Below are 27,701 nucleotides of genomic sequence, written 5' to 3'. Positions count from 1 at the left end.
CTGAAGAATGTCCGAATACTAAAGACTTATAGCTGTTTAACTGATAAGTAAAATCTTTACCGTGTCGATAAATATTTACATGTTAAAACTTCTACCGCACATAAGAAGCAATTGTAGATCGCTTTCGATCGATGGAAGTTAATCTGTTAATTGATCATAATAATTATTGATGTGAGTTAATACTGCGATTATTTAGCGGCGAGATTATTACAAAGTTTACGATATTGATTAATATATAATATATTATGCGATCATAATATATGTATGTAGATTGTAGTCTAAACAAAATGTTCTGCTTATAAAGGCCTACAATTCGCTCCAGCATTGTTTTCTTTTCGATGTACACCATACCACGTGAAATAAATTTTAATCACTTAACAAGCGAAATGTCAGTTGAAATCCGAGCAAAATTCAAGTCGTTGCACGTTATTATTGCAGCACAACTGCGGAGGGTTTATCGTATGTCACGGGTCAACAGATAAATTTGCCGAAATAATGAAAGCCGCCTGTCACTTTCGAATATTGGGCGTTATATTATTTTTAAATCTCCGTTGCACTGAAACTCTACAAGATGTCAAGAAATGAAAGGAAAATCGTTTTAGCTTATAGTGGAGGATTAGACACATCGTGCATACTATTGTGGTTGAAAGAAAAGGGATATCAAGTCATCGCTTATGTGGTAAGACTACTTACACATTGATTAACAAAATTGTTCCTTGAAAAACGGATAATAATTGACCATTACGATTTAGGCAAACGTTGGGCAGGAGGAAGACTTCGGTGCTATCAGACGGAAAGCATTAAAAATTGGCGCTGTAAAGGTAATGATAGTAATAAATACTTTAAACACATTAATATCGTCCAATTAATCTTCTCGGTGATAAAATCTACTTCTCAACGAATTTCCCATTCATTCATGATTAATTTCATATTCTACAAGGTGATAGTAGAAGATCTAAGAAATGTCTTTGTATCTTCGTTCGCGTGGCCAGCCATTGCGTGTGGATTAATCTACGAAGGTAGATATCTTCTGGGCACTTCAATTGCTCGACCATGCATTAGCGAAGGTCTGATAAGAATCGCAAGAGCTGAAGGTGCGTCTGTAATCGCTCATGGTGCAACCGGAAAAGGCAACGATCAACTCCGCTTCGAGTTGGGTTGCTACAGCCTTTGCCCTGAAATAGAGGTATTCCATTTTACAATTACACTCCTTTAACGTTGCGTTGTATATACAATTGTCGTCGTTATATAGATACTTGCACCTTGGAGGAACAAAGAATTTTACACGAGTTTTCCAGGAAGACCGAATTTGTTGAAATACGCTGAAGAAAATGGAATTCCCGTTTCGGCGACACTCAAAGAACCGTGGAGTACTGACGCGAATCTGCTACATGCTAGGTATAATTGAAACTATTGTGATTAATTATATTACTTGCTAAGGAGCGAGTGAAATTTCAATGGAAAATAATTCATGTCTAGTTATGAGTCGGGGCTCCTGGAAAACCCTGCCACTTCGGCTCCAAAAGGATTATATAGAATGACAAACGATCCATTGACTTCTCCTCTGGAACCCATGGAGATTGAACTGAATTTTAAACAGGGATATCCATCATCCGTAAAAGATTTGAAAAGTAAAGATGTGTTTACTATTCCCTTGGAAATAATCCAGTATCTAAATAAAATCGGCGGTCTACACGGCATAGGGCGTATAGATATCGTGGAAAATCGTTTCATTGGCCTGAAGGTACATAAAATAAAGTTTACTTAGGAGCATAACATACAAACTTACTTTAACATTTTAGTCAAGAGGAATTTACGAGTCACCCGGCGCCACGATCCTTTATAAGGCTCATCAGGATTTAGAAATATTCATGTTAGACCGTGAGGTTTTAAGAATAAAGTCTTATTTAACCGATAAGATGTCGGATTACGTTTACAATGGTAATTAAAATAGTTTCGCGGTGCTAGCAGATGTATCTGAACCAAATCTTTTTCAGGCTTATGGTTCTCACCCGAATGTGATTTTGTTCGGAACAGTATATTGTACTCGCAAAGATATGTGACTGGCACGGTTCAATTGCAGTTGTATAAAGGAAATGGTGAGTATTAATAAAATAAATCTCGAATAAAAATTAATCGCTGGGCATTTGCAGTGTTTGTGCTTGGCCGACACGGCAAACCTTCGTTATACAATGAGACTCTAGTGTCGATGGACATCCAAGGGGGTTTCGACCCTGAAGATGCAGGTGGCTTCATACGTGCACAGGCTCACAGGTTGAAAGAATTTTATCATTTCAAGAAACAGTGCGATATTTGGTTAACACCGTAAAATATATATTAAACTAAGATAAAGTTATATAACATTTTATAAATACGATATATCCATTGAAGCTCAAAGCAACGAGTGATTTGTATGGAAGATTGATTATTAGCTAAATAAAGAAATTCAGATTACACGTAATATACTAGAACAAAATTAGATTTACTGATATTTCATACGTTAAATGTATTTTTATATTTCATCTTAACAAAATTAATATCGCGAATTCTGCACGTCGACTTCTTCGAGACAGGATGAGGTTCATATAATGAAAAACTACCAGCATGGTTACTTTCAATTAGTTATTAATAATTAAACCTTAGAATAATTAGCATACTCACAGAGATTATAATAACGTATAATATGCATTATCTGTATTAATAGTATACACAATGATGTTTCTTATCTTTTCTAATAGATCCGCAACATAAGAGAAAACGTCAAACATGAGACAATAATGTTTTAGTTAGTATCTTTTCTATCGATGACTATATAACACAACTCGTATTCCAGTTTCTCACTCTTCCGTTCATCATTCTCTCTCTCTCACACACACACGTACACACGCCCTCTCTCTTTATTTATATATTTATATATGTATTTATATCTTTATATATAGCATGCAAAATTACAAACTAAGAAACATAATTTTGTATGTACGTATGATTAATATCCCGCAGTAACTCTTGTATTCACATTTACCTCGCAACGTTGATTCGAATATGTAATAAACGTTTTCTTTTTTTTTTTTTACTTTTAGGGACTAATAATAGTATAGACAACGTAATTCCATTTGATATTGTTAAGTAAATCGAGAATTAAATAAAACATGGATTCGTGTATCTTTTAAGCCTGCGATTATTTAATGAAAAATTGAAGATTTCATCAGGAGTTCCTTACAACGTATGTCCTTAATGATTTAAATCCAGATCAATACCGCAATAACTTGTTTCGAAAATGTATTGCGCAAAAGCTTAGAACGTACTTTACGTATACGAGATGTATTTACGTAGAAAAGTTGTGTCAAAGGTTCGATATTTTTTTTTTTTTGTTTATTTGATTTTTCTAAGACGTGGATTACACAAACAGAGGAAAAGTGTAAGGTTTCGTTTAAACAGTGATGGTGTAGTGGAAATCAAGGGTAAGCGTGCGAGCTTGGCCCAGTAAACGTTCTCTCTTACTTAACAACATCAAGCATTTCTTTATTTTTAGCCATTTATTCTTCATTTCATTATTATTTATGTACAACCAGCTTAACGCCTTGCTATCGTTAGTCGTAATAAGTCTACTAAAACTCATGTGCCATTGGAGATGATGTGCGCCCGTGGGAACTTATATAAAAAATTATTTTTTGATACAGCGGAGTGATTTTGGTGTTACTTACGAATTATTACGTCTTTACCTAATAACTTACTCTGAGATCTAGTAGGTTATACAATCTATCGGCCTCCCTTAAATATTACAAACCTTATCACATATATAGAGGTGTGTAGTAGTACTTATTACTTTTTATACATAGATATCTGTATTCTGTTTAAATTGCTGCCAATGATTTCTCCTCTTATGTACAATTACAAACCACGTATTATACAATCATAATACCTAAGCGCATGCATTCATCACCTTTCTCTCTTTCATTCTCACTTTCATTCCCATTTCTATCGCAAATTCCCCTTTCTCTCCCGCTCTCTTTCTCTACCTCGAACGCACTTTTCGTTTTTCTCTCTCTTTTCAATATTTTTTTCTTGTTTTAGAATTCGTGTCACTATTGAGCTCGTTAATTTAATGCGGTGCACTTCATTGATCAGAGGAATTCTTTGAAACATTCGAAGACACTTGCGATTGGTCAGTCTAACGATACAATATGGATAAAACGAAATAAAAAGTAATTAGAAACATTAAATCGTTTCCTTATTTAGTAGGGGATCCTTCATTTCTGTCACAAATTGAGCGAGACACTGTTGTACAAGCAACACCACCCAGGACACGAAAAGTAAAACCAGTAGAAAAATAACTCACGATGAATATCGTTAAAATATTCGCTGGAAGATAAACGTGGGACAATCTCGCACGAAAATATATTTAAATATCACCGACAGTGATCTTCTCTATTGCGAAGGATCGTCCATCACGTTACGCGATAATTCGTGACAGAGAAAATCGGTTATCCTCTTTAACGCAACCACTTAAATGTCTGCATCAACGCCTTCGCGGCCGTAGCTGTCGTTAAAATCATATTACAAAGTACCTATTGTACTCAAATATAGCAGATACATTGGATTTCCAAGTATATATGCCAATAATACACGTTCTCGATAATCTTGCTCCACTGCCGGAGATCGATGTTACCAAACCAAAACAATACATTTCTTCATCGCGCCCAAAGTTAAATTTCATTGAACTTATTCCTACGAGACGATCATATTCGTTACGGAAACACATCTTCGTACAAAAAGATCGTTCCCCTTTACATTCACCCCAGACACCCTCCTGCAAGAGATCGCCCCACCACATCAAGCGCATACAACAATCAACATACGGATGACTAAAACCATTTTATATGCTAAGGCGCGCGAACATTGATATCGCAGCGAATAGATTGCTAAAGGTCGAGAGCCAAGATTCATTGTAAATCTTGAATTTTGATTAACGAATTCCCGGGAACGGTCCCGGTACTTTAAATAAAAGGACGTAGGATAGTCTAGTGTATTGCTAGAATTAGTATCGACGATCACCGAGTGCGAGATCGTACTGATATGAAAGCGCACACAACACGCGAGAACAAAGAGCATCCCAACGGATGGGGACTTGTTGCTTTTGTCGCCATTAACGACGAGGTTTCCTTCGATCATCTCCTATGTACTTAACGACGAAAACGGAATAGCGAATAACAGCGCGAATCCACGTGGACTCTCCAGCCCCCCCCTGCATTTCACGCCAGCCCTATCGTTTTAGACCCCTTTTTTTTGCGATCCTGTACTCTCGCGGAGTATTTAAATTAGCCGCAAATTAAGGACTCGCAATCAATTCTACCGATACGCGAGGACTACCTTGAACAATTATTCACAACGTCAGTTTTCCAACGAATACGTTCTGGCCGGCGGTTCGCCGCAGAATCCATACACTTGCACATAGAAATTTGTATTTGTCTCGTACCTTTTGTCGATCGCAATTTATACATAGCTATAACCATGCACACGCATACACACAGTCATATTATGCTAAACAACGTGGATACTAACTCCGTGATCTTCGGTATCGATACATGCCTCCAACGCTTTGTCTGTTCTCGTTATCCCGACACGTTTTTCGACACGCGTGTCGACTCCGTGCATGCTCGGAGGAAGCGCTCGAGGAACCTGAATGACAATATTTAAACAAACACGATGCGACATAAATCCTCTGTACATACTACAATGTCGTTACGCACGATGATCTTTTGGCGAGGGGCTCGGCGTTTCGACGCGTATCAAATATACTTCGCGATTCTAACGAATTTCTCCTTCTCCATTTTTGTCTATTGGTCGTGTCTATCGTGAACTCGTCCTCCAATCCTACATCAAATACCGGCAGAAAGAAGGCGAAAATTTGTGAGGCTTTTTAAAAGCGAGGTATTACGATACCACCCATGATAGATCGCTGTAAAAGAAACGTAGAATAAATAAAATTGAACGCTACACATTGACGAGCTATCATCAATATCGCGTGCGATCCGTGCCTTTCCAGTGAGATAAAAGTAATCGGTCCTCTACAACAAGATAAATTCGTCCCGACGATCTGGCGATCATCATTTGCGCAAGGATGTACCCAGACTGCGTGTACGTTCTGCAAATATTATTCAACACCACCACTGCATTGCTCGCTGCTGCAAAGCATTTGATCTAGTATCACGTAGAAAGGAACATATATATTTGTGATTCGTATATTCTTTTTTTAACGAGGCAAAAATACGAGCAAGCCTGTCTCAATGCCACAAGCTATTCGTACCAGCGTAGCGTTTCTTTAATCCCAAACAAAGCTATCGTTCGTCACGCTACGATAAAGAAAGACATTTGCAGGTTCGAAGAGGCTCTTAAAAAAAAATAAAATTGCATTAATGAAATAATTTAATAATGATAATATTAATAATAATATACCTCACGTAACAACTCTTGTTATCAGTAATGTGTGTGTACCACTATAGCCACTATTCTTATAACTTCTACAAATTCAAATACTTCGTTTTATAAATGAATCCCATCGTAATAGTAATAGAGTTATAGTAGTACGTAAGAAGCCCAAACTGCAATCAATAATCATTGAAATATCATTTTTTGTACTTTTTTTGCCGATTGAATTTTTTTTATACATTCAAGATGCACATAATATTCGCGTACATTGATAGATGAGCGACTAGATTTCTTCTTTTTTTTTTTGGAAAATTTCAAATCGCTGGTTTTACGCCTGTACACGTGCAATCTCGAAGCAAAGTTTTAATAATTTTCTTTATAGTTCTAGCATCTCCTTAATGAATTTTTTTTCTGATAATTCGTTTTATCGAACAAATAAATACATAATCCTTTCCTAAATAATGCTCCATTTGCGGGGCCGATATCGTGTCACGCTCTCCCTTTTTCCACGATCATAAAAGCATACCAAGGATTAGGTACGTACGTCTGATCTGATCTAATGGTTGGTAGGATCGAAACTACATCATTCTACAATCACCTTACCGTTACTCGTAATAATTGACGACTTTGTTCTAAGGTGAGTTTACAAATATTTTCGAAATCAATCGATTGGCCCCGCCTGACTTCTAACCCAATCGAGATCGACGTAGTTAATAGAGAGTCGTGCGAGCCATCGTGATGATCGATACGATTAAATTCACCAATGTGTATGTTCGCATTAGGTATATCTCTCTATATTATTGACTTAACAAGCCTACCTATCTCGTGATTACAAATAGTGTATATTCATAATCGAGAAAGAAATCTGCAAATGAAATTATTAGTAATACCTAATAATTATATGTATTATTGGCAGAAACACTGTCTATGTAATCCTACCAACGATTAATGACTGAATGTGGAAAAATATAAAACTTAACTAAATGTACACAACTTTTACTCTCCCCCACGCTCACTTTCATTATTCACACATTCACTAATCACACGCGACATTCTCTCTTTTTCTCTCTCTGCCTCGCGCTCACTCTCGCTCTCTTTCTTTCACTTATCTTCTGTGTAATATTTTTTGTTTTGTTTCCAAATTTACATAAAGTACAAACTTATGAAAACCGGAAAAATGTAACACAATAGTCAGTGTAGCATTTTCAAAGTGTCGTGTAAGTATTTATCTAATTACATGGTCACACTTAGGTGTCCGTCGATTACACACAATTAGTTCTGCGTCATTTGATAAACTGTCTCTTTGTGGCCCGAACTCTCGAGCAATGAAATTAGGATTCTCCGTTGGAATGTCCCAACCCGCACCACCATTTTTCTACTATTATACCGACTTCTTATTCGGTTTACCGTTACTTTATTATCATTATTATTTATCAGTGTTTTTTTTCTTATTGACTGACGTATATATTAATACGTTTCTGCGGTACCGTCCAGCGCCAAATATTTCATCCAAGTCCTGCCCGGTTTCAGTGGATTTATAATGAGCAGCGAATAACATTATAACGATTCCTCAAACGCAGCCATCAAATCACTTTGCATGTTCATGTCAATTTGCCCAGCCATCTGAAATAATAAATATACCCATTCTTGGCGAATTCGCCCACGAGGAACTATCGACGACTGAAAAAAACCTATTCGGTATCTGTCGCTTTCTACCCGCGATTAAGTACTTTCACAAAGCTTTATAATAATTTGCATTTAATATTGTAACATTTTATCTCCGATATTACGCCTATACACGAAACTGATGGTTTTCGATCCCAATTCTGATATACTTGTAATGTGGCTTTGATCCACGGAACACGTCGCAGAGGAGAACAAGAAACTTGCAGCGAAATAGATGATATTTGACTTACCGCTTCGCGGCGCCGTCGCTCTTGCTCCCGTAGCCTTTGACGTTCCCTCTCAGCCACAGCTTTGTCTTGACCGGATGAATGACTCGGACTACTACTATCGGTATCGACAATGGCCTTCACCTCTTCCGCCCTCGATGTAGTGGTAGTCATGACATTCCCTTGTTGATCGCCAACAGTTTTCCTAACTTTGTCTAACGCGTCTTCTTCCTCTCGTTCTCTTCTTCTCTCGTTCTCTTGCCGCAGACGCTCCCTTTCCGCTTGCTCTTTCTGTTGCCTACGCATTTCCTGCTGTTCCAATAAAGCTCTTTGCTGTAGAAATAGAAATTTGATGCTTGTGATCATTCAATCCACATCTGAATGGAGTATAAAAGAATAAAACCGCTATCCGTGCACCGTACCGAAAATTCCAAGTATCATTCACAAATGAAGTCACGATATTCTTCCCAGAAGGAATACTGTTATGTACTAACCCTATCTTGTTTTTCCTTAGCCTGTTTTTTGAATGCTTGGAACGAATCGCGAGCAGCACTCTTCATGCTACTTCCCGCTGCAGATTGGGGACTCGATGCTTGAGCCAGAGACGACCATGATGAGGCATTTTTCACATTTTGTTCCACAGTCTGTGCAAATTTAAGGAACAAAATAAACCGATGAAACAACCTTCGGAACAATACATCTCTCAATATGTTGCACTCAAAACTAGAGCTGGGTGCAAATCTAATATTTAAATTCTCGAAACTCGAATCCGAAACTTTGTAAGGCTTCGAATTTCTCCAAACTTGAAGTGTTAATTCTGTTTTGTAAGTGGAATATCTTGCTTTAAGAACTGAGCTGAACAAATTTTTCCATAAACCATACAAATATTAAACCAAATACAAACAAAAATATAACAATATACAAATTCTCAAGGGACGCTGCGAACGATTTTTTATTCATTGATTTTATACTTTTCCTTATATGGGCATCGAAAGTTTCAAATCACGAAAAAGGTGCAAAGTTTCGAATTCTCAAAATTCGAAATTTTCTGGGGTTCCAACGCTTCGAGAAACCCATCCATACTCAAAACAGTTATTCTCCTACCTTGTTCTTGAAGGCTGATGCAAAGTTCGCCGCAGGATTCTTGGAGTCAGGCGGCGTCATCTTTTTCTCAGGCATGAGCTGTGAACTCGAATGGTTCCCCATTGGTGGCATCCCTAGTGTATTCACTTCTGCAAAAAGAGCTCCGGCTAGAGCAACGGCATTATACATTCGATTAGTAAGCAGTTAATATAGCGATCTAGAATATAAACAGCAGACGGTGAACGAATAAGGCGTAAATAAAAATAATTTCTAATAAAGCAGATGCGCATGTTTCATTATATTAGTGTTACTCGCGGTTATGCTGTGCAATAGTAGAAAATTAGAATTCGAAAACTTACATGTGTTATAAAAAAAATAGAAAATATTTCTTACAGAATCTCTTATAACAGTGTATTGTTTCAATAGGAATGTAATAAAAGTAAAAGCACGAAGAATAATTCAAATGTAATGAAATACTGATAATTGGAAATAAATAAACACAGCGGCAACTAAGCGGTATTAGATACAACATATATCTAAAATTGAAAATTCAAATTGACCGACTGCATATGGTTACACGATGTTCCTTAGAATGCATGCTTTAAATTGAAGTGAACGTCAAACATACCATCCATGGGCTTCTGAGCCATTTGTGCTTGAGAGATAGGTAGCGATTTCTCTTCTTTCTTTATTGGCATTTGAGACGTTTGCATTGGCATGGAAACGATAGACAAGGGATCAAAGATGGAACCTATTCCTCCCATATTCATCCCCATGTTAAGCCCAGGTATACCGTTATTATTCAACAAGTTTGGGGGAGAATTCTCCCGCTTCATGTTAGAGAATCCGTTGGAATGCTGTTGCGACATCGTAACGCTATGCGAATTTTGTATACTGGTCAATGGCGAAGTAGTATTTATCATATTTTCCAATTGATTGTGCATTGACATATGCGTCGCTAATCCTTGCGATAAATTCATATTCAGATTGGCCATGGATATATTTCCCAAATTCAAATTGGACGCCATACTCGTCGGCATCATGTTCACTGGAGCTTTCACGTCCGATAGTATATTCAAATTGGTATTATTGGCGTTCGTATGCGGCGCCTGAATCATTGCTATGTGCGGCTCCTTTTTTATCGACAGCGTTTGTTCCAACGACGTCTGTGTAGGCACGGGAGCTGTATAAGAGAAAGCTTTCGTTGGAATACATTCATAGAAATTTCCCTCGCGACACTTATAATTTCCTCTGGCGCGTTACATACGAAACTCTCATGACGAAATAGAATTTGGAAGACTGTTTCTGTACAATTCGTTGTATATGAAGGCAACTGGTTGTAGTTATAATAGACCCTTAAGTATATAATACAATGAGACGTGTACCTAGAGTATTATATGGTTGCAGAAGGTCCGACTGTTGAGTTAAAGTTGTCCCGTCTGTGGGTACAGGCGTATTTGCATTTGAAAAGGAACTAACAGATGTGGGTGGCTGTGGTGGCTGAGGCACAACCGGTGAAGCTACCATAAAATTCGTATTTGTAGGTGTAACACTTGGTGGTGGAGTTGGTACCGATACTGACGGTGTTGGTGGATTAGATGTAGTTGGTGGTGGTGGAGTTGGCTTCTTTACAGGTGCAGCCGTAGCCATGGCCGTGGGTCGCGACGGTTGCGCTGGCATAGATGCATGACTTGCTACAGACATCCCTTGGCCAACTATAACAGCCGCTACCGCTACAGATTGTTGACTATTGCCACCTAAAAGAAATTGAGAAAATAAATGTTATTAAAAATTGCAAATACGAGCTACGAAGTTAATGGGATATTTCTATTGAAATCATATACGACGTGCTTTCAACCTTTATATATTCTCATACGTCGCAATTGTATAAAATTAAATGACACTGTGGTATCGTGTTGAATAATGCTATAAATGGATTTGGATAGCCAAGCTTTCTCAATATTATTCTTATTCGCCTGTGTGTGGTATATCTCATATTCTCATATGAAATAACAGCCATTTAAATTAAGTTATAAATTTGAGAACGAATTATGCGCTTCACGCACCTTGTTCTGAAGAAATATTGCTAGGTTGAGTAACAGCTGGCTTTGTTATTGGTCCCGTAGAATTTGTTGGGGGTTGACTGTTCATTAGAAGACCTCCAGTGTGATTCAATGTAGGCGCCTGAAGAGTGTACTATCATTTAATATATTGTGGAGAGAAGAAAGTTTTACTATTTACACCACGAGGTTTGCATTATATTTTATAATATCAACTAACAACTTACGGTGAGATATTATTCTTACAATACTAAGACAATATGCCTTGAAATGTACATGGAATCAATATTTTACACAGTGTTAATTCTTAATTATCATAACGTTAAGAATATGAATTACGAGAAAACAAAGTATTTCAATTACAATGAAGAATTATACAATAGAAGAGCGTGTATTGTTGTTACTTATACAGTCACTGCTATCAATTTAGGTGTTCCCCACAGAAATATTATCTTACCGGTGTAACAGTGGTTGTTGTCGGTGGTGGTCCTGTACTTGGTGTGTTCTTCTTCGTTTTCTTTCTTGATGGCCGATTGGAAGAGTTCCCTGTAATTCAATGTAACGTGCATCTAACCGTGAATATGTGCAATTAACAATTTCTCATTACAAGAGACAGATCGCTGAAGATATAGTGAAATGCAGTGTGCAGAGGATACCAGCCATGAGTGTTGCTTTCGCCAAGTAAAACATACAAAATAAATATTGAGTGTATTAGAAACAAAATTAAAAAACTTCGAGCATATATTTTCTAATAGATTTTATTCATATGCTTATATTATAATTGTATCACTGTGTACAACAATGTTAATTTAAATATCTCCATTGTATGATTTTTTGTGGACTTTCATCTTAATGATCTTTATATTAAAAAACTTTAATGCGCAGAACAATTCATTCCTTTCTCATTCTACATAAAGTTAGTTGTATTCAATTCATTTATGAATAATTGCGTGTGCATATATATATATTATATACACATTATATAATATATATATGTATACACATCATAAATACATACATACATACATACCACGCGCGCGCACATACATACACGCTCACGTGCTGCGAAACTGCCGCGCATACATATATAATAACTATATATGCACGCGAGAGCACGCTCTATTTTCTTCTCGTAAGGGTACTAATAATGATAATAATAATAATGATGATAATAATGACCATAATCATAATAATGATTATTACAATAATAATCGTGACAGTGACAAAAATGATGATTACAAAATGTTGACTACAAAAACCATCAAACTGCCTTGTTGTTGTTGTTGTTTTTTTTTAGTATTCGTACAATGTAATGTAATATAATATAATTAATGTAATATAATAATAGAATTAATGCAAATAAAAGTTACGTAAATAGTACAATTGTGGACTCAACTTAAATATGAATGATACAAGAGTGTCACACTCATACAGACAGTTTCGAACGTAAATTCAAGTCGTAGTTAGCACAACATTGAGATCGGTGGCAAGATACTCCTGCTCGGTGTCCATAGTATTAATTGTATCAGTTACAGGAAGCAACGCTAATACTAATATTTAATTTATATGCCCGCGACAGAATCATATTTATCAATGGAATGGTCATTAACAGAATATAAAATCCACGAAATGTACAATACATAATATATAAGAGAAAGCAATTGGAAAAAGAAACAACGAAAAGCTAAAAAACATCGAGTAGGAGTTCCAGCGTATCTTAATTTATATAATATAGTTAACTGGACCACCAAATGAGCCAACCCCGACTCTGAACGACCTCAAAGAATTAATTTTCTGCTTATTTCTCATTCATCTAGCTTCGCGTATGCATTTAAAAAAGTCTCCCGTGTGTCGCCTCCTCTTTAACTTACAGCTATTATTAATATTTTATGATATATTAGTTTTCACTATGTACAAAACGCGTATGCTTGTGTTACTGTTGCTATCCAATTCGCGATACGCAGAAAACAGATGGAACGCATTGTGTGACTCTCGAGAGAAGAGATAATTAGTGGCTTTAAATAAAAGGGCGTCTCAGAGCATTAATAAAATAGCGAAGTCCGTTGAATCTGCTTTTGCGTATAACGATCTAGAAGGAAGAATGACGTTCCAGTCTGGGCAAAGATGCGAAAAAATTCAGACGCGTGCTTGTATATGGAATAAATGCTACAAAAAATTTTGGAAGGCAATATTAATATTATTATAAAATGCCCTATATCTCATGTTACAAGCTAATGGTGATTGTATTTTAATAGATGCATAGTTTCTATCTAATTCAGCACACGCCATTAATTTGATCTCATAGTCTAACTAATTAATTAATTGGAATTTTCTTTTCTCTCTCTATTTACTTTTAATATTTCAAGAAACATAAAATGATAGAATCACTCCGATCGACATTGTGTCTTGTATCTAGTTTAATTTAATATTTATAATTTCCTTAGAAATGAATGAACACTTTTTTCTGAAGAATTTTGTTGTAGATGTTTCCGATAAACTTAATAACAATTAATCATTAATCTCTCTACTTGTTTTGCTGGAACAGTAAGTACGCTGCTGACTGTACGATTAATGATACCATTAAATTGTACTGAGTGCAAATTTGATCACTTTTTTAATGTTCATTTTATGCAACATCTTGAAGCATATAGTGCTTTTAAAAGCACCTTAGAATCTTATATCAGTTACGTCCATAACTTCTTATGTATATACTTTGCTATATATAAGAACTAAATTTACATGATATTTCAACAAAAAACGCTATCATGGAGCAGACATTTACACATAGAAATATAAAAACAAAATATCACTAAAATTAACCTCGTTCGAACTTGTATAAAAGGTTTTCTAAAAATGTTTTAATAGGACGGGTTAAAATTAATGTTATTTGAGACATTTTTTTACAACATGAATACTTTAAATCAATAGTACGTATTATGCATATTTCCAAATCATATTGCTGAGAAAAAATCAAATTCGTTTTTAATAAGTGTAATTATTACTTTCTATAGCAAGGTATGTAAAACCACACCAATCTGCATAATTAATAATTATCACTGACTTAATGATATTGATTCAGCAGAATGAAAATTCGGTAGACTTCTATCCGAGTAATTTCAGAAATGAGAAAACTGACAATGGATACCAATGAAGAACTAGTGGTAAATAGAATAATGAAACGACGATTAGCAAAGCTTAGCGGAGTGCAAACAATGTGTTTGGAGGCTAGGGTGCCTTGTTCGTATAGTAGACCGTTTCCTGAACCTGCTCTCTCGTTCCTCTTTCTTCTACCATTCCCATTTCTCTTTTCTCTTTCCTCTCTCCTTTATTCGTTACAAACAACGTTTTACGTCTACCTTTTCTGCCTGTGTCATTTGTAGTTTGTACACTCCCCTTGCCTTTCTCTTTCTCTGATATGTTAACATAAACCTTGTATGCTCAAAGTCATTGATCTTATAAAAAATAAATGGAAATTGTTGATTGTATCGCATATCACATTCTCCGCTCAATTTATGTCTGCTTTGTAACTGTTTTCACTTGAATCCACATATGTACTTAGAGGAAGGAATACTTCAGTTTAATTTCACCATTTTATCTAAATAATATAGTGTACTATTATACCAAAGCATATTTATGAGGCGATAAATCTTAGTAATTGACTTTTCAAAGGAAGCACCACTTCTTTGGCTTTATTAAAGTAAACTTAATTAAGATATGGAGTCAGTAAGTAATATGAGGTAATATCAGGTTAGAGCTGTTTAAGAAATATGTGAACTCTGAAATTCTTTTGCGGAGAGTGCATCTAATTAGACTATTTTGACGCGAAAGCTGTGGATTATAGTAACCTTAGAATGCTGATTTGCAAATCCAGCCACCAATACACATTGTCTGCATTTGTTTCCCGTGTGTATCATAATATCACTGCCTAATTTGTTCCTCTCAAGTATTGACCATTAAGTCCACATAGTCTAGGTCTGTGGAAACAAATTATAGTGTTCAGAAACCTAAACACAGTTCTCACGTCACTCTGGTAATAAGTGTGTCTTCACACTTAATGTAATAATGACGCTTGTTATAATAATATCACTGTACTATACTTTGATAAATGATACGACATGAATGAATCAATGCGAGGAAACAAACTTAATGATTTAAAAACACAGTGATACAAGTAATGCTCTGCTTATCGATTAATGTAAATAAATATTAAGTTTGCAAGAGTTAATATATTGCATGATGTTGCTTGGGTTACGTAGGGTAATATAATTGTCAGGAGAAGCTACAATATGTATAATCCAAGGTACTAACATTTCACACTACAGTCATTGCTATGCTGTGTATTCCATATACACATCCACGCAAACCTCCTTAGGTACTAACTAAGTAGCCTTACCATTTTCTTTTCCAACTGCCTCGCCACTTTCGAAATATGTTTCCGTGCGCATTTAATAAAATATCGAGACTGCAGTGAAAAATTCAGTACCCTTGAATAGCAAACTATATTTGACTTTCGAGCAACAGAATGTATTGTCAACACCGACAGGGCAAGAGAAAATATAAGTAATCATTTTTAATCAATAATATAATTTGTGAAACAAGCTGGCATGGCATATGGTATCCTCTAAACACAGTCTGCACTCCACTAGCTCACCTTTATTCTTACCATTGCATATTGTCTTGTAAATTAAATAGAAATTTCTTGCGTGTGTCAAGTTTCAAATGTCATGTTCAAAAACACTTTTACGGATACCTTTGTTTCAAAAAGTATATATAGATTTAAATAAATTTCTCCATAACTATTCCTTCACCGTTAATAGAAACTTTCGCAATGAAACTTGACACAACATTCGTACTTGCATTAATATAACGCAGCACTTAAGCTACACGAATAACGCCGTCCTAATAAATACAATTAATAAGCAAGATTTAGCAGCTTAAGAAGATATTTGCGATGCATTTGTGCAGTCAAATCCCCATTTCAAAAATCTTTTTGTATCTACTTTGTAATTTCACCACTGCATACGTTGCACCAGTAATAGTTGCACCGGTATTTTCGATTGTTTTAATTGCCAATACAAAATTGGTTAGGCACAGAGTTCATATTATTTCTTAAATTTCAAGTTATCACCAAGTCATGGGGCATAAAACGTTATCTGTCCATTATTTTAGTATAATAAACTAACTTTATTATCTTTATATCTGTCCAGTATCTCTTTTTAAAAATATACTTTGTCCAATATTATTTCAATTCCTGTAACATGTAGTTCCGAACAACGACGATCCACACATCCAGGAATTGACACTGAAGAATTACTATCCTTAAATATCTTTATTTCACAATTTCTGCACTAGACTCTAAACATGTGTATGGATCTTTTAAGTTGCACGCAAATTCTTTCTAGGTATAATTGTATAATATTTAGAAAAGACCGAAGGCTATCAATATTCGAACAAGAGGTACAATAAAGATGTAATTTTGTAGCAACTGAAAAAATATACACAAAAGTGGACATGCATAAACGGTAACATTCCTTCTACAAATTAAAAACGAAATCAGAATGTACAAAAAATAAACTTCATTTTTTATTAACATGTAGCAAATACCCACATGAAATGGTGAATAACTTTTATTTAAAATAACTAGGAGATTCACGTCTATGATTTTTATATTTTATGTAAAATGGCTTTCTTTTTGTTTCAAATAATATTATCTGAGAATTCAACGAATGTCCAAAGAAATATGCATTTTACTACGAATATAGACATAGGATTTATCAACTACTTTGTTATATTATGAGAACAAAGTATGGAAGAGAAGAAACGAATGTATTGACTGCTTGTCAAAACGTCTATAAATGTATTGTCTTTGTAATATGTTCTAACATAAACGTGAATAGAATTCTGTGCTATATAGAACAAGTCTTTTGTAATGAAGTTGACGAAAAATTTCGAAAAAGAAAGATCTACTTCTGGAAAACTAAACAGTCGCAAATAACCCCATAATTTTAAATCTCACGGAAAAATTAGTTCGTGTGTTCATGAAAACTACTTATTTATAAGTAGTTCATTGTTCCCAAGAAAGGGTCTAATAATAGCAACAGTTACATGAGGTTCATATCTAACCTGCTTCACTGTCGCTTGAATCACTGGAGCTCGAAGAAACTGAACTACTGCTGGAGTCACTATCACTGCTACTACTGCTTGATGCTGACAATCGCGAAGGTCCACTGGCGCCTCCAGTTCCAACTACATCAACTGATTTACTACTGTCCTCTGTAAAACAGGCAAGAAGTCGGTTAATTTCAGGATACGATCAGCTTGGATCGTATGAACATTTTCAGGGAACAGAAACATCGTCTACTACAAAATAACCAATATGCCAACCTTTTTTAGCAGTTTTCTTAACATTGCCTAACTGCCCTGTAACATCCTGTAACCTTTTTTCTAGCTCCTGTTTCTTCTCCGCCATTTGTTCATCCTTAGATTTACCACTAATTTTCTTATCTGTAAACATGGAAATGTTAACTATATAGTATATTACATGAAATATATTAAAAATAAGCCCAAGTTTTATTGTATTTTTATTCTTCTACAAAAATATAACATTGAAACAGTCAACACGATACTCTTAAATGATTTGCTGCAACTATTTACGTAAATATATCAATCAGAAATAATAGTAGAATACCTGCACAGATATAAAATACTTTTGGAGAAGATATCACCAAGCAATTATTCGAATTTGGTAATTTACTACCCCTTTCGTTTCATTGTAAAAGATATACTAATTTACGCGTAAAGTACAATATTCACTTGAAGATACTTTTAATATAAAAATTTCAAGATAAAACTTCTAACGCATAAATTTAAGTCTTTTATTGAAAATTATTGTCCTTTGTAAATACATATTACGAAAGAATTTAAGAATAAGTACAGAAATGTAATCACAATGACAAGACAGACAGAAACCTAAAGTAAAGCGCTTACGTGGTTTTTTTCTAAGACATGAAGCGACATAGCTCTCTAATTCCCTCAATGTGGATGGTTTTAACGTTTCAAAGTCGATCTCAATCTCGTCCGGGTTTGAATCCCTTAATGAAGGCTCCCGAGATTGTATTATGTGCACGACTCTGCCTAATTTATCTCCTATAATATAAAATAAAAGATGCATTCTTAACAAAGAGCTGCTTTCTAATTTCTGCAGCACAGTGGTGTCTTTTAAGGTAATTGTTTGCTTACCAGGTAATTTATTAATATCCAAGCTAAGTTGCCTTTTCTCGTCGTAAGACATTGGTTTAGCATTATCCTCGTCCTCCGAATCAAATGTTATTGGAGGAGGTTGACTACTGGCGCTCTTCTTTTTAGTTCCAGCTGATCTACTATTCGCTTTTGGCCTTTTATTCGCAGTATTCGGTGTTGCAGCTTTTCCAGGTCCTCTTCCTTTCCCCCTCGGCTTGGCATTTGCCACCGTCGGCAGATGATGACTCATACTTCCTGCCGTATGAGTTTTATTAGGTCCTACTGCCATAGCTGGATGATGAAGATCACCACCCATACCACTGGGCATTTTCAAATCACCTGCTCCCATTGCAACACTAGCTATACTAGCACCAACACTGTCCGAGACACTTGGGATTCCACCACTTGGTTTCATCAGTTCTTTCATGGCACCAGTATGACTGGCAACGATACTACTTTTATTGCTCATCGGCCTCGATTTCGATGACTTATCTGGTTTCTTCTTTTTACTCTTCTTTTTACCACTTTCTTCTACCAATTTCCTCATCTGCTCTTGCATAGCTTTCAGCTACAGGTAAAATTATTTTTCTCATATTAAACATACGATAAAGAAATAAAAATTCACGAGTAACGGAAGAATCGTAATGTACCTCTTGCTGTAAAGCAACCAATTTTTGGGTACGTTCTTCGTCTGAATCATCGCTCTCGGAAGAACTTTCAGATCCCGAGCTACTGGCGCTACTACTGCTACCTTTCATGCCTACCATGCCTCCCATTGGTTCATCCGGAATTTTCGCATACCTGGTTCATTAAAAAGATTATTTCGTCAAGTAAAATAGAAGATGCAGATAAACTTTATCTTCGATGTTCGTGACAACGAACCTCATTTCAAATACATCTTGGAGCTTCCTAGCCATTGCGACAACATCGTGGTCAGGAGGATTATACTTATAACAATTAGTAAATATAAGTCGTACATCGCTAGCAAACTCTTGCGCAGTTTTATATTCACGGTTATCCATTTTCGTCTGTGAAAATAATGGTTTTGTTAATCGCGGCTACCATTTACTCAGAGAATCGCCTACGATCTAGAAGAGGTTGAAAATTATTATTACCTTTACAGTACCAAGATCCATTGGTTTCTTGATTATGTCATGATAATCATGAAGACCTAAAAGTTCTGCATCGACTGGTTTGTAGAAGGGCCATGCATAACCCTGTACATTATTAGAGCACAAGTTATAAAAATTCTCTTCATAATCGTGTTGTTCTTATATAAAATCTGTGACATTTACCGAATGTTTCTTTGAAAACAATTCCTTCAAAATTTCATTGCAGGATTTCAAAGCTTCTGAAAGTTTCTCCTTCGACTTTCCAGTCGTATGTTGAGGCTGTAAAATAAAATATAAATAGTGACCATCACAAAACGGTTTTGAAGCTACGTTTCTAAATGTCATGAATTGTATTTAAAAAAAAAAAAGTAAATAAAAAGAAAATAGCAATTTATAAAGACGTATATATTTTACATTGTCACCTACAGTGAGAAATAATAATAAAAAAAAAGCATGAACAAGAACGACATCAATGTTTATGAAAAGTACTTGTTCATTATCTTAATGCAAGGTTTCTAGGTCATTTTCAGACTAGATAGTTTGATTCGCTTGATATGATAAGACAGCACAAATGAAAGGAAGGAGCGTGAAGGAGTAGTAATAAATGTACCTGCTGGGCCATTGCCCCAATCAGGGGCATGTTGGCCTGGAATGGCACTAAGCCGTCTTCCGCTTGCCTCGTTGGCTGAAACAGCCACGTTACAAACTCTTTGTTAATGTATTAATGGATGATATGATTACAACGTGCAAGGAACAAAAATATTTCAATATACACGACGCTTCACAGTATTGAGATCATTATTAAAAATTGATACATACATATCTTAAATTGTTAGAATTTCGACGTTACATATAGAATGACTCAGAGAAGTTTAAACATTCTTTTTCGTGGATAATTCTTCATTGCAGATGTTTTTCTATCAGAAATTTTTTAGGTACAAATTATTGAATGATGAACAGGTAGCACGTTCAATATGAAGATCGCACGAAAACACACACATGAATGCTTTAACACTTTAGAAGAGACTTATGCGTGAATAGCTTGTTAGAAAAGGAACATAAATTTTTACCTTCTTTATTTGCCTGCCAGATTCTCGTCTCGTGGGTATTTTGGCATTCTTAGGATCCAGTTTATATAAGGGCTCAAAAGAGTTCGCAGTAGGAGTTGTAGTATCAGCCTTTCTCTTCACCCCCTTTTTAAGTTTTGCAGGTTGTGACGGAGGCATTACTGTGGGTGCAGTGGGAACTTGTGGAGGAGGGGGCACAGCAGAAGCTGCTTGCGGGTCCATTGCCGGTTGTGCATGGTAGCCGCTAGTTGGAGGGACCACTTGTTGAGGCAGAGAGTTATGAGTAGCCATAGGAGTGACTCCCATACTCGGTGGAGGAGCAATAGTAGTCGTATTAGTGCTCCCAGGTACAGATGCAGGTGCTTGGGTGCCAAGAGGAGGCATGGGAATAACGCCCGTTGTTCCAGCAGACGTAGCTGAAGGCGTTAGGCTATTTGGTACGCTGGATGTAACTGCAGCCGCACCAGACGAAGGCCGACCTCGACCTGTACTCCCTGTAGTACCTCCCACTACTCCACCTACTGGCGTTCCAACTCTGCCAGCCTTTTTGCCTTTAGGTCCCTTCGGAACAGGAGGTTCGAGTTCCATCTCTTCCTTTGGCATTTGTGCAACCTACAAGTTTTTTTCAATGCTTATAGTCACATGCACGAAATATACGCGATATCTGCGCCACTAACACTGGATACTTTCTTTTCAGGCTGTCATATTATAAGATTTTAAAAGATGACTACCTTTGTAAGAAATAATTTTTCGAGAGCTTGCGCCATAACCACCACATCTTCCCCAGGTTTGTTGTACACATAGCAATTGGTGAACATTGTATTAAAATCTTGAATACATTCTTTTCCACTCCAATAATACGTATTTTCTAATCTTTTTTTTATTGTGCCCAGATCCATTGGTTGTTTTATAATTTTGTGATAATCCTATTAAATTTATAAATGTTAAATTAGACACCCGCATTCTTCTCATACTTCCTTACTTTAGTTTCTTATTATTTACGTACTGGTAAATTGAGTTTCTTGGCATCTACAGGTTGCTGAAAAGGCCATGCAAATGAATGCTTCCATACTGGCTTGAGCACACCTTTTTGGAGAAATTGTAGCTGATTGGTAACACGTCCTGGGCGATTAGGTGGTGGCACGACAGGTGGTTGAACTACACCGTTCACCGGTTCCACGGGTGGTTCATCACGTGGCGGTGGTTCCTTTGCAGGAGTTGCTGGTGTAGTCGATGTCTTACCAGGTGCACTTGTCTGCATTATCCAGTTTCCATTTATATATTTCACATCAGTGTAATTTTGTTTTCATAGTTAGTTCTATTACTACAATTATTATGTAACGGTAAGTTTATGAATAGAAATAAACAAATTTTCTGCAAAGCACAAATTTAGACCACTACCTCCGTCTCGTATGAAATTAACGTATAGGAATTGAAATCATAATTTCATTACAGAATTCATGCTTTAGTACTTTGTCGTCAATTTGAAATTAAAATTCTGCTTTTATAAGAATAGGAATTATCATTTTCACCGAAAGTCTTGAATGTTTTAATATAAGATGTACAGGACAGACCGAAAAATGGAAGATTGGTAATAACTATCTTGTAAAGTATATTACGGAAATGATATTTTCGTTACAATATATAAGACTAAAACAATACGATTCATGCATTACAGGATTAGATAAACTCATTCATGCAGCGAGCGAATTAGGCTGCTAAATATTTAAATTCCATAACCACAGGCAAGCAATTTAGAATTTCTTTTAATAGAACTCTAATCAAGTACGTAATAAAAATATTCTCAACTGAAACATAATGGCAACTCTAAGTCATTTCATACAGTCATGCAATTAAAACGATAATACTTTAAAAAATAATAAAACACTGTTAACTGCGCAAGTAATCTATAAGAAATATATAAGAATTTATGTTGTATGAAATGACTTCCAAACTTTAGATTTTATATACTTTATTCCAATAAAAGCTAAATATGCCAAGCAAAAGGTATCTTGCTTCAAGAATAGCACAAAATCAAAATCATTAATTTGTTTTAATGAAACTGATCGTCTTTGTTTGCAATCCCTCTCATCGCGCTTGTATCGAATTTCATGAGAAACATAGAAGCAAAATTACAGATTGCTGTGGATGTAAATTTGGAGCTGCCATTTTAAGTTTTTACCATATATATCCTAGTTGAAACAATACTCAACAAGGAATCTCACCTTCGGTATATTACACAGCCTTTCTCGCTCCTCCACATCTAACTGTAATTCATACATACCATTCAATCAAACAGCGCTCAGTTTAATTACATAAAAAAAAAAGTTGTGCTCAACGTAATACCAGGAAGAAGGTCATACACAATAGTAATTTTGAGAAGTCCGGTTACTCTTTTAATAGTGTCAATGGTTTGGAAATAAATAGCAAACATAAATTAAGTTACAGCGTTAAGAGAATGATCTCTAGTTGAAAATTTTGGTGTCTAATTGGAAAAGCATACTGGGTTAGAGTTTTAACATAAATTGTGCTTCTATATCCAAAGGTCAAATTTATATATAAATGCTACACAAACTTCTACAACATAAAATATCCGTAGAAGTAAATAAGGAAGTATTTCACATAATACAGTCGATATGTGATGTTAATCATAGTGAAAGAAACTTTTTTCAAGAGATTAAGATTTTTATGGTAAAATGATAAAACAATCACGTGTCTCTATATGCTTTTCAACATAACGTGTACCGACTACATGGGGATCGTACAAAGGAGAGATATGTAATTCGACGCAGCTTTGTTGAGTAGCGTTAGTGGATTAATAAGCAAGCTGCGTTTGAAATTATAGTACCGTAAAAGCAAATGTTGTACTTACCGAATTATTCTGCGAGATAGTGTCCACCTGCTGCATCTTGGCTTCGTTTCTGCAACAAAAAGACATAAGCATGTAAGAGAACTTTACAGATAAATACGCGAGAACTTAAAATACCATTCAACATGAAGTTTTAAACTGCATTTCTTTGGGCAAGCAAACACTTTTGATTATCACATTGCTTACACATAACCTATTTTACTTTAACACCATGACGTAAAATCATAAAATACCATAGTTTATAATACTTTTTATCGGGATTGCTAATCATTTTTATTCCCTTCTCTTGAAATTGCAGGTTTTGCTAAACGAGAGACGTGAAACTCCGACAGATATAATCAAGCTTCGCTTATATGTTTCATGAAATAACTAGGTATATTTTATAATATAAGGCTCATCGAGTCCACGATAATGAGCTTCACCTACCTTTCCGACATATATGGTACATAAATGCTATGCAGCAGGTAACTGCCTTACGTTGATGCTTGACGCTATGAGGCTTCATCAACAATTGAGATGGCAAGGATATATTCTGAATCGAGCATGGTAGCTCACTAATTGCTTGCCAAGATGATTGCGCTGCAACCAGGGAGATTGGTGCCGTGGAGGCATAACACTACTCAAGCCTACCGAACGGTAGTACTTTGAATGTCAGCCCTGTACACTGCTGTGAGACTCCGTACCTCCAGCCAAGACTCGCGACATTAGCAACATCTGGATAACATAACAACAGGACCCCGTATTGTAACAACCCCAAATTGTCTTATTGCTTTAGAGCAAGTTAAACATTGATTTATTCTCAAATTACGTATATATATATATATATATATATCTGTTTAAATTATTTAACATATCATGCAAAACTGAATTTATAAGATACATGCTCGACGCCCAGAAATTTATTTCCACTTCATTATACACAACAGAATCACGATATATAATCTCGCCATTGTATCAACGCACGTTCAAATTGCTCCATCTCTTTTCCTTCTAGCAAATCATTTATGACAATTTAATAAATGAAAACTACATTTTATGAATCAGTAATAATATGGGAGGAAATGCGTGTATCGCGTCGAGTGTTTATCAATATTCAAAATGCTTGTGAATAGTCTTGTTTGAATCAGACACAAAGAAAGAAGCAAATCTGCATTAATCACAGAAATTAGAACTAAAGGAACCGAACTATAAATTCATAGCATGTTATACACTATCATACAACTAATGTTATTTCATTCTGAGTGATAGTGCAGTCTATAAAGTGTACACCTCAATGATGCACCTAAATCTCACTGAAAATCTGTTTTCTACAGATTTTGTTAAAAACATGTATACAATCATACACAAGAACTTGTAATGTTCCAACATTCTACTCCTCCGCGATTGATTTGAGATGTAAAGTTAAAAGACAAAGGGAACAAAGAATTTCTTGCAACGAGGTGAGAAAATAACAAGAAGATGCACATGAGTTTAAAAGTTTAAGAAAGAGAATGCAAAAATATAATATTTTTGACTCATAGTGGTGCCTGAAATTGTGTACAAGGATCCAACGTGCATACCCTGTTCCATTTGAGAGCAGTGGAAGCCAAAATGGAAAGTTTGAGAGAAGTAGCACAAATAACTGGTACACTGGTATAGAAAGTGAGCTGACTGGCTATTAAAATACAAAATTGGTAATACAGAGGAAGAAACGTTCTCCCGAGTGGCCGTAAGATTTTGACCATGGGAAACAAGAGGTTCTACCATGGTGAAGAGGAGCATTGCCAGAAGAATCCATGCCGCGAAGACGTTCTACTCGTACGAGGTCCGAGTATCAAGGGCAGAGATAAGAGTTCTCGCGGGTCGGGTCGGGTCGAACAGGTGCTTGGTGGTTAAAAAGTCGTCAAAGTAGGAAAGGAGAAAGGTGAGATCCACGAGAGGCGATGGGAGAGAAATAAACGCGGCAGATGCGGGAGTGGAAAGAGGAGGAGAACAAGTAGGAGAGGATGGCGAGGGGAAGGGTAGCAGACCCGCGCCCAGCCGATGCACCCAGCCGACGCACACAACAAACACGAGCAAGCCGCCGTGTGAGAATCTAGTCGAGCGGTTGACTGGCGCCGAATTCGCATCGTTTCTCACATCAGACAATTGTGGCGTGCGCGGAATACCCGAGCCGCCTTTTCGGTTACTCGATTTGGCGTAGGTTTCAACATGGCGGTATGGCCGCTCGGGAAAGAAAGCTCCCAAGGGCCCGCCGCTACAGCCGCCACTTACGCACCACCACGGCACACACCACGCGCTATACTTATCATCAACGGACCCATCGTGTCAAAGATTACTCGTAATCACTTACCTGATCAATGGAAGTCCACTTTCCACAGGAATCCTATTGAAAAAACACTACCACTACGTCTTGGACACTCGACTCGCACTACGCTTTCTCCCTGCTCGCTAGTTTGGTTGGTCGGTGTTATGGCCGCCGCCGAGTGTGCCCCACCGTATCACTCACTCACTCACTCTCACTCGTACGAGCGCGAGCGCTCGGTTCGCATACGCGACGAACGCGGACGCGGCCCGACCAGCTAGTTCCACACTTACGAATGCGGACGTCGATCTCTCGCACTAATATCGTATCAGTGCCCCGTGCCGAGCTCCACCGACATTTTCCTGGAGTCTCGTACAATCGGATGGCTTTCCGTGCCCATGACGATCTCGGATCTAGAAACTAACGATCGCAGCACCAACAATGGCTACGCATTCTTCCGCGACGTACCGAATGGTCCTGTTCCGTTGTTCCTCGAACACGACCTGTCTATCCATTCCCCTCGTTGCGCCGCCAAACCGAGCTCTACCGAACTAACCCGAATGCAACAGCGCCAATTTTGAAACTGATTAACCAACCTACCGATATTCCCCTCAATTTAAATTATATCTCGTACTCTGCAACGCTTGCGAAGCTGCTTTCGCAATTTCAGTAACTACTGTTACCTTTTTCATTCAAAGTACCCACAGATCTTCTTTCAACTCTTTAATTAATCATTTCACATTATTCCCTCTCTTAATGCAAGTCCGCCTTGCCGACATCACGTGTGATGAGTACGAAACTTAATTCGAGCTTCTTTCACGTATTTTCTACCAAAGTATGTTGATGTTTTACTGAAATTCATAAGAATAGTGAAATATTACGGGAACAGGTAATGGGGTGTATAATAATTGTACATAATTATTGATAAAACATGATTACAATTTATTAACCAATACAAAAATTAATGGTTAATTTCCATCGTTCCATGTCCACCCATAATGCATTTTCAGATCACTGAAATAATGATCCGTAAATATAAATATTAATAAGCAGTAATTTAGTATGAGAGAAAATAACTTTTCCAAATATCGGTTGTTATTAATGTTTTTATTTAGAGTGTAAGGTTAAAATTTATTAATCAACGCGCAAGTCTCGGTCCAATTCCGCGATTTCTATAACTACTGCAATGCATTTTGGGATACGCACAAAATCTATAATTACGTTCCGTTTCCACCACTAACGCGTTAATTATTCAAAGAGCATTATAAATAACGTAATAATTGTAATGGTAACAACCACGTGGTGAACTTTGCGCGCGAATTCAATGATATTTTGTCATGACGTGTACGTCGTCATCACCATAGCAAGTTCCGTTACACGTTCAAGATGGCGAAGCATGAATAATTGACCTTTGTTTTCTTATGACGTTTCTGATCAAATACAATTTGCAAATACCATAAAACTCGAGTTTCACAAATGCAGCACATAAAACATTCGTGCGGATGATCCGGTTAACATAAAATCCTATCAATGCAATGAAGTAAACGCTGACGCATCAATAGATATTATGACTCGTGACATTGACTACGGTAGTCAATTTGGCGATTCTTTAATTTATCACATATCACTAATAATTATATCATTAAAAAAGCACAATGCAAAGGAG

At 36.4% G+C, this 27,701-nt stretch overlaps 2 protein-coding genes across 9 annotated transcripts; one reads left to right on the top strand and one right to left on the bottom strand.

The window, feature by feature from the left end:
• The first annotated feature begins 451 nt into the window (after positions 1-451).
• Positions 452-2,758, top strand: Ass (argininosuccinate synthase). Its single transcript, XM_076819135.1, has 8 exons — positions 452-679; positions 753-821; positions 941-1,186; positions 1,253-1,398; positions 1,480-1,744; positions 1,803-1,941; positions 1,998-2,099; positions 2,154-2,758. The coding sequence occupies exons 1-8, from the start codon at positions 572-574 to the stop codon at positions 2,327-2,329; spliced, it is 1,251 nt and encodes a 416-aa protein (XP_076675250.1). The 5' UTR covers positions 452-571; the 3' UTR covers positions 2,330-2,758.
• Positions 2,609-26,520, bottom strand: LOC143372649 (homeotic protein female sterile). Of its 8 annotated transcripts, XM_076819079.1 has the most exons (25): positions 26,084-26,520; positions 24,178-24,465; positions 23,755-23,803; positions 23,108-23,149; positions 21,889-22,137; positions 21,614-21,808; positions 20,886-21,494; positions 20,426-20,500; positions 19,999-20,094; positions 19,819-19,920; positions 19,586-19,731; positions 19,354-19,504; positions 19,043-19,271; positions 18,704-18,958; positions 18,452-18,610; positions 17,849-17,968; positions 17,588-17,737; positions 11,922-12,010; positions 11,471-11,600; positions 10,790-11,161; positions 10,033-10,587; positions 9,426-9,571; positions 8,816-8,965; positions 8,346-8,654; positions 2,609-8,052 (listed from the first exon to the last, which is right to left on the bottom strand). In XM_076819079.1, exons 2-25 carry the CDS (start codon positions 24,186-24,188, stop codon positions 7,987-7,989), a joined length of 4,455 nt encoding a protein of 1,484 aa, XP_076675194.1. In that variant the 5' UTR covers positions 24,189-24,465; positions 26,084-26,520; the 3' UTR covers positions 2,609-7,986. The 8 variants fall into 8 exon arrangements, with proteins under 8 accessions (XP_076675194.1, XP_076675189.1, XP_076675187.1 ...); XM_076819074.1 differs by having other exon boundaries at positions 9,426-9,553; positions 18,704-19,271; XM_076819072.1 differs by having other exon boundaries at positions 18,704-19,271; positions 26,084-26,519.
• Positions 26,521-27,701: the final 1,181 nt, after the last annotated feature.

The sequence above is a fragment of the Andrena cerasifolii genome, chromosome 8 (genome assembly GCF_050908995.1).
Source record: "Andrena cerasifolii isolate SP2316 chromosome 8, iyAndCera1_principal, whole genome shotgun sequence".
Classification (NCBI taxonomy): Eukaryota; Metazoa; Arthropoda; class Insecta; order Hymenoptera; family Andrenidae; genus Andrena; species Andrena cerasifolii.
This window is presented reverse-complemented; position numbering and strand designations above follow the sequence as displayed.

Excerpts from the sequence above, each read along its gene's own strand:
- Ass (XM_076819135.1), top strand. The coding sequence starts at position 572 with ATGTCAAGAAATGAAAGGAAAATCGTTTTAGCTTATAGTGGAGGATTA. Across the intron at positions 1,187-1,252 it reads GCCTTTGCCCTGAAATAGAG|ATACTTGCACCTTGGAGGAA; the intron begins GTATTCCATTTT and ends GTCGTTATATAG. Across the intron at positions 1,745-1,802 it reads ATCGTTTCATTGGCCTGAAG|TCAAGAGGAATTTACGAGTC; the intron begins GTACATAAAATA and ends TTAACATTTTAG.
- LOC143372649 (XM_076819072.1), bottom strand. Across the intron at positions 12,011-17,587 it reads TTCAAGCGACAGTGAAGCAG|GGAACTCTTCCAATCGGCCA; the intron begins GTTAGATATGAA and ends ATTGAATTACAG. Across the intron at positions 11,601-11,921 it reads CAACAACCACTGTTACACCG|TACACTCTTCAGGCGCCTAC; the intron begins GTAAGATAATAT and ends ATTAAATGATAG.